Source organism: Penaeus chinensis, chromosome 32 (assembly GCF_019202785.1).
Source record: "Penaeus chinensis breed Huanghai No. 1 chromosome 32, ASM1920278v2, whole genome shotgun sequence".
Classification (NCBI taxonomy): Eukaryota; Metazoa; Arthropoda; class Malacostraca; order Decapoda; family Penaeidae; genus Penaeus; species Penaeus chinensis.
Window position 1 is genome coordinate 16,744,869 of NC_061850.1, and position 7,277 is coordinate 16,752,145.

A 7,277-nucleotide genomic window follows, 5' to 3' on the forward strand; every position below is an offset into this window, starting at 1 on the left:
GGTACCTCCATGTCGTATCATATGCTTTTTCTAGGTCAAAAAACATAGCTAGTACGGATTCATGGCGTGCAAATGCGGATGTAATATATGTCTCAAAATGAGCAAGGGGGTCAGCTGTGATTCGGGCACGGCGAAAACCAAACTGGGAAGGTGAGTTAAGATTGTGGGATTCAAGATACCACATTAAGCGGAAGTTAACCATTCACTCTAGTAGTTTGCATAAGCAGCTAGTTAGTGCGATGGGGCGATAGTCTTGATTTATTGGGTTTTAGGAAAGGGAGGATAAGAGCTTCTCGCCAATGAGAAGGAAAATTTCCTGATGTCCATCTGTGGCTGTAAGTTTTAATAGGAAGGATAATGAGGAAGATGGGAGTTGTCGGAGCATACGGTAGTGAATACCGTCAGGGCCTTCATGAGTGTTGCGACACGATTTTAGGGCAGCATTGAGTTCAGAGGAAGAAAAGGGAGCATTATAGGACTCAGCAGAGGATAGGGTGAAGATAATGGGAGTACGTTCCCTGATGGTTTTAATAAAAGAGAAGTGTGGAGAAAGGTGAGAGCCACTACTGACCTGGCTGAAATAGTCACCCAGTTCATTAGTGACTTCGGGAGGATCAGAGATGAGGGTATCTCGAATATGAAGGACGGGGGCTGGATGGGGGGGATGTTTGCCTGATAGTTTATGAATCCGGCACCAAACATTTGAGATAGATGTAGAGGATGTAATTGAGGAAACATAATTTCGCCAGCTATTGGTTTTACTATTTCGGATTGTACGACGAAAACAGGCAGATACTCTTTTAAAGGAGATAAGAGCTAATAGTTGATGAGGGGTACCTCGTTTGTAGCGGTAACTGTTCCAGGCTGCACGTTTTACACGGAGTGCTTTAGTGCAATCAGAATTCCACCATGGAACACATTTGGAGGTATAAGGTCTTGAGGTTCGAGGGATAGCTGTATGGGCAGCTCTTAGGACTGTAGTTATGAAAAATTGTATCATTTCTGATACGGATGAGAGGGATGATGGAGGGGTATGAATAGTAGAGAGTGAAGTGAAAGTATGCCAGTCAGCTCTATCAAAGCACCAGCGTGGGGAGTTGGGAAGTGGTACATATGAAGTTGGAGAAAGGAGAACTGGAAAGTGGTCGCTATAGGGAAAGTGGTCTAGAACTGACCAGTGGAAATCTAAATGAAGAGAAGGGGAGCATAGAGAGAGGTCAATGCATGAAAAAGACTGTGTGCGTGTATCAAAGTGTGTGGGGCGATCTGTATTTAGAATAATAAGATCAGCTGTGGAGAGGAAGCGCTCTAGAGCTCGGCCACGGGTGTTGGTGATAGAATCACCCCAAAGAGTGTGGCGGCAGTTAAAATCACCTACTATGAGGAAAGGTGATTGAAGTTGGGAAATTAGGTTTTCAAAAGCAACAAAGTTAATGGGGTGGGCAGGGGAGAAGTAGACTGAAATCACTGTGATCCAGCGGCGAAGAAAGATACGAATAACTGTACAAGGGACAGTGGTTTGAAAGGGAGGTATGACATAAGGTGTTTTCTGGTTGATAAGTATAGACGAGACATAAAGGGAGTGTGGGGAAGAAACAAAATGGTAAATGGGGATTGGTATTGGAGAATGTGTAAGAAAGATTTCTTGGAGGCATATAATGGATGGGTTATAAGAGGAGAGGATATGTCGGAGGTCAGGTCTGTGAGAGCGGAAACCGCAAATGTTCCAATGAAGGATTGTTATACTTTCGTTGATTTAGTGGCAAAGATTGCAGTGCTTGTTGGAGAATTTGAAGGGGAAGGTGCTAGAGGGTGGGATAAAGAATGAGGTTGGGGAGGTGGTGTTGTATCAGGAGGGGTGTCGGGAGGTAGAGGGTCTGGGGAAGAGGGTATTTGTGACATGAGGGATTCACGTGTGTATCCAGGAGGGAGTGGAAGGGATAGAGGGGATGGTGGGAGGGTTAATACAGGTAGGGGTGGAGTCGGGGTAGGATGGGTTTTGTTGGGATGGGGTAGGAGGATTGGGTGTAGGGAGAATATGAGTAGGAGGAGGATGGATATCTGCAGTCACTGAGTGTGGAGGGAGCGGGAATTGTAGAATTTGAAGGTGGATGAGTATCAGTTTGGGATTCTATTATGTAGTTCTGGATATCTTCAAGAGTTTCTGTAGTGGAGTTGGTTGGGGAGTTTTGTGAGATAAAGGTTTTCTTGTGAGGGGGGGAAGATAAGTCTGGTGTCTGATAAATAGGGGCAAAGGAAGGTGGAGGTGATTGTGAGGTAGGGGAAGAGGGGGTGGAACGTTTATTCTGTCTGCTGCGGGTAGTGCGAGGAGGGAGAGGGGAAGGTGTTGGGGCTGTAGTAGAGATTGGGGTGTCTGGATTTAGGATAGCAAAATAATTTGATTGGGTAGAGATTGGAGTGTCTGGGTTAAGGATGGCAAAATAGTTTGACTGGGGAAGGTAGGAGGTAGAAGAGGGGAAGTTAGATGGAGGGGGGTTGGGTTTAGGAGAGGGTGTAGGAGCTTGGGAGGTATGGAATCTGGCTTCACGTAGAGTGAGTCCAAGTCTGAATCTGAGAGTTGCTACCTCAGACTCAAATTTGTAGATGGGGCAGCCTCTATAAAATACATTATGGGGGCCGCCACAGTTTGCACATGTGCGTGATTGTGCAGAGCAATTTGATCGAGTATGGCCAGGTTGGGCACATAGCGGGCATCTAGCTGTGGAACGGCAATGTTTGGCAGGATGTCCAAAATGCCAACAATTTTGGCACTGACGAGGAGGAGGTTGGTATGGTCGGACAGGTAGGGATTCCCCACCTATGTAAACATTAAAGGGAAGGTCATGTCTACAGAAAGTAATTTTGGCAATGTTAATGGATTTCTTACGATTTCCTCTGGGAGGAATGGAGTAGCATTGTACATATGTTGCATCATAGTCTGTGAGACAAGCGAATAAGTCCTCTCCACAATCTGACCATTCTTTGTCATGGATTGGGCAATCTGTTGGGGAGATAGAGACAGTTCCAGTGCAAGTATTGAGGGTTGGATGAGGTTCTGTAGGGATGGGATTACCACATAGATCAGTTAGTTAATGCTATAGCTTGGTTTTCAGATGTTACTGTGACGAGACGGGAGTGGTAGCGTCGGCTACGGAAAGAGAATTTGCCTACTTGTTTTTGGAGGCATTGTTGGAAGAGGAGGGTGTTTTGAGAGTAGGGAGCTGTGGGAGGGATCATGAAAAATCAGTCCCATTAGCTGGGTTAAATAGAATATTTAGGATTCTTGTAGAGGTGGGGGTAGTTGAAGTGCGGGGACGTGTGGAGGAGGGAGTAGTGTTGCGGGGGTAGTGTTACAGGGAGGTGGGCAATAAGGTTGTAAGGTAGTAATAAGGGGAGATGGGATGGTTGATGAAGAAGGTTGTGGGAGTAAAGGTGTTGAAGTTGAGCATGTTGGGAGAGTAGAAATGTCTCCTGGGGGTTGGTTGCTGATTATGGTTGATACTGTACTAGTATGCATTGATGATGGGGGAGTTGTTGCAGTGTTCGGAGCCGTGGTCAAAGGGGAGCCGGGATTGGGGCTATTTGATAAAGGGGCAAGCCTCATTGCCCCTAAAAGTGGGGTTACATCTTCATTATTGGCCATGATAAGCCTGGAGTATATTGGGGAAAAAAAACAGTCCACCCCTCAGGGTCCCCTTGAGGGGTAAGGGTCAGGTATGGCAGGGGAATACCGTGCCCATGGTTCCCTCAGGCCGTTCAGGACTGACACAAAGTCAGTCTTTCATCCTTTCAGCATGGCTCTCACACCTTAGGAGGTGGATAGTAGAAGGGATTGGTGAAGAAACTGAAACGAAAAGTATAAGTGGGAAAAAAGACCATGCAAAATTAGTTGAGTCGATGGCTGAGTCCCAAGGTTGAGGAGTTCCCCATCATTGGGTCTCAGTCTCCGTCTCCTAAGCCCCCCCACGACAACAACGGGCAAAGGATTCGGGGGGGAAAGATTGAAAGATCTACAGAATGCCTGGGTCGGCTTTGCGTACATATTACCGCAGACAAAAAAAAAAAAAAAAAAAAAAAAAAAAAAAAAAAAAAAAAAAAAAAAAAAAAAAAAAAAAAAAAAAAAAAAAAAAAAAAAAAAAAAAGAGAGAGGAGCAGCAAAGACAATTTAATCCAAGTTATTTCCAGAGGTGATGTCAATCAATATTGGTGTAGGACTTCCAGCGAGAATAGTGTAGCACTGTACTGATACTGCATCATAGTTAGCAAGGCAAGCAAGTAGGTCTCCTTCACAGTCTGATCATTCTTTGTTGTATACTGGACATTCAGCCAGGGGGATGGCAACAATTCTAGTACATGTATTAAGGGCAGAATGGGGTTTGGGAGGAATAGGTTTGCCAGGGTAGATAGTGCATGGGCTTGAGACTCAGATGTATCTGACAAGATGTGAACAAATGGGGCAAGTGCGGAAGGAAACTTTGAATTATTGGGGCTACTTGTTTTTGGAGACATTGTTATAAGAGGAGGGTATTATCAGAATAAGGAGCTGTTGGGGGAATCATCAAAATTCCATCCCACTTAGCTGGGCTAAACAGAGTACTCAAAAGATTTGTAGAAGTGAGAATTGTAGAGAGGCGAGGTCAGGAGAAGGAGGGAGTGGTGTGGAGACAGAACTGTGGGGGTGAGGGCAATTGGATTAAGAGTTGTAATAAGGGAGAAGGAGGTAGAAAATGACAATTGTGCACGAGGTGGGTTGGAGGATATAAGGAATGAGGAAGGGGTGTCTCTTAAAGGTTGAGTTATAACCTGGGTAGATGACTCAAGTTGGGTTAAGTTGACAGCACAAGTTGAGGAGGGGGTTAGAGCGTGATCAAGGGAGAGTCAGGGGTCGGTAAACCAGAGGAGTTAGAATCTGAAAGGCTAGTTGATATAGGGGCAAACCTCAATGCCCCTGATAAGGGTACAAAATCTTCATTACTAGCCAAGGAATGAAATAAGTGGGGAAGTTAAACAATTAACAAGGGAAGACCATGCAAAATTAGTTGAGTCAAGGGCTGGCCCCCTGCCCCCACAACAACAATAGCCATGGGACAGGGAGGGGCCAAATTGTCTACAATGCCTCAGCAACTATATGGAGGTGTGCATGTAGTTTGATGGTAGATTAGGTTGAGACAAAAGGTTAATAAAAAACAACAAAAAAAACACATATTTTAAATCTTGTATGTCAGCACATTTATTACAACTAGAAACCTATTGGGTAATTCCAATCAGAATATTATGTGCCTCCTTCACTTTATAAAAAAAAATCTTGCACACTGAGTGATTAGGTGCATATTAAAAAAAGTAGCATCACGTGAATGGCTGCATATTTTCCCCTGGCCACACCTATTGGGCACAACCATAGCTACATACATATGTACGTATACACACTATTCATTTTGCAGCATTCAAGGAGCTGGACAGCTAATGGATGTTTTAAAATCCAATACATCTTGTCTCTAGCTATCCAATCTGGAAGCTGAAGGTCATAGTTACCCATAAAAGGGCCTTTGGCTTATGAATAACCACAAATAAGTATGTATATTTCTCAAGTTTACCCTTATTGTACTTATAGTATCATTTCTCTAGTGATTTTAACTTTTAAGAAATTTAACCCAATGGCCCCAGGTATCGAAAATTAAAAAAAACTACGCTCTGGCGAACGGCGGCAGCGCGCCGACTCTGAGCGCGTGAAATTCGGTACATCAAGCCGAATCATTGCCTCGGGGCGTTTTGGCGTGGCGCCGCTACGGACAGCCGCACGCCTCACATCGTGCGTATTGTTATGACGTCGATAGCCGTGACCCGTCGCCATTAGGTTAAGAAAAGTTGCAATTGAAGGATGTAAAAAATCTGACTATTATTTTATCTAAATGCAAAAAAGTAATATGATAAATCAATGGCTTGTAAGTTCACTCTAACAGGTATACACATCCAAAGAAAAATAACTAAAATAACCATTTCATAATGATAATTATCACTGATATTTCTAGCCTCTTTTATAGATCAATCATTTATGCAAAATTGTAGACAATGGGGAAAATGTATGCTTTCCATATTTTATTTATTTACTTGAGTAGCTGACTGCATGCAGTACACAGCATGTGGGTTGGTACAACATGGATACAAGCAGTCATCATAGGGATATTTCATTAAAAAATTCTCATTCCTGTGAAAAATTAATCAGCACAAACATACTGCTTAGAAGGCATAGCGAGTTCTAATGTCTTCTAATCTCTTTGAAAGTTCATTAGGAGTCTTATCCAAGTCTTCAGAAATACTGCGCTGTTTTCCTGGATCTACCATGTTAAACTGCTCACACAAATCTCCATCAATAACATTCTGTTGAAAGATAAAATCATGTGAATTTTCTCTTTGATAAATCAACAATAAAACTGCCAATGCGACAGAAAAAAGTTATTACATAAAAAATGTAATATTTCCTTTTTTATCTAACAATTTCAGTTAATTTCCAGAAAGAATTATTCATTTCTTACCTTTACAGGGAAAAAGTAAGACCTGAAGGAGAGGTGGTCTCTTCCACAGAGTGGTGGATGCTCTGACCGCATGTGCATCTCCAAGTTTTGGAAAAGCTCATGGTCTTCTCTTGATGTAAATGGTACCAGAACTCCAACAGTGCCACTCAGGGTAGTGTATACAAGAGACTCGCTGCCTCCAGGAATTAATGTGGCTTTCTGTAGGAGAAAAACAAATTGTAACATTTCATAGTTTTCCAGTACTTCAATACATTGCAATAAGGAATGATGTCACAAAGCAATGCTGAGTTAGTTGAGAAAATAAAATAAAAGCTTGATGATTCTTTATGTCTATATATATATTATATATATTATGTTGATATGTAGGTTTAACTAGAAATTCAAACCAAGTAGGAAACACTTCTATGAATATTCCCGGCCTCCCTAATGCTCACCTCACTGACTACACCAAAACTGAAATGAGCAGGGATTGGATTCCTTAACTGACTGCAGATAACAAATCAGTTGCTGGGATTTCCAAGCATTACACTTTACAATTTATTGCAACTATCAGTTTCATTATTAAGTAATTCACATACCATTAAAACAATATCAAGAAGAAGAAAAAAAAAGGTATGTATAGGAGGCTCTGTTCAAGAGAAGCTGAAAGAAAATGAAATCAATAACAACAATTAAAACAATTAGATGTTGCTACTACTTGCGGAAGGGAGCAGCAACATTTTAAAAAGAACTGACCTGAAACTA

General features: G+C 42.5%; 1 protein-coding gene across 1 annotated transcript in view; it reads right to left on the minus strand.

The window, feature by feature from the left end:
• Positions 1-5,192: 5,192 nt before the first annotated feature.
• The window catches only part of LOC125042535 (splicing factor 3B subunit 3-like), a gene marked incomplete in the record, with an annotated part of 45,049 nt that continues 42,964 nt past the window's right edge, over positions 5,193-7,277 (minus strand). Inside the window, 2 exon segments of the mRNA XM_047638210.1 lie at positions 5,193-6,378; positions 6,534-6,731. Coding sequence (XP_047494166.1) covers positions 6,238-6,378; positions 6,534-6,731 — 339 coding nt within the window.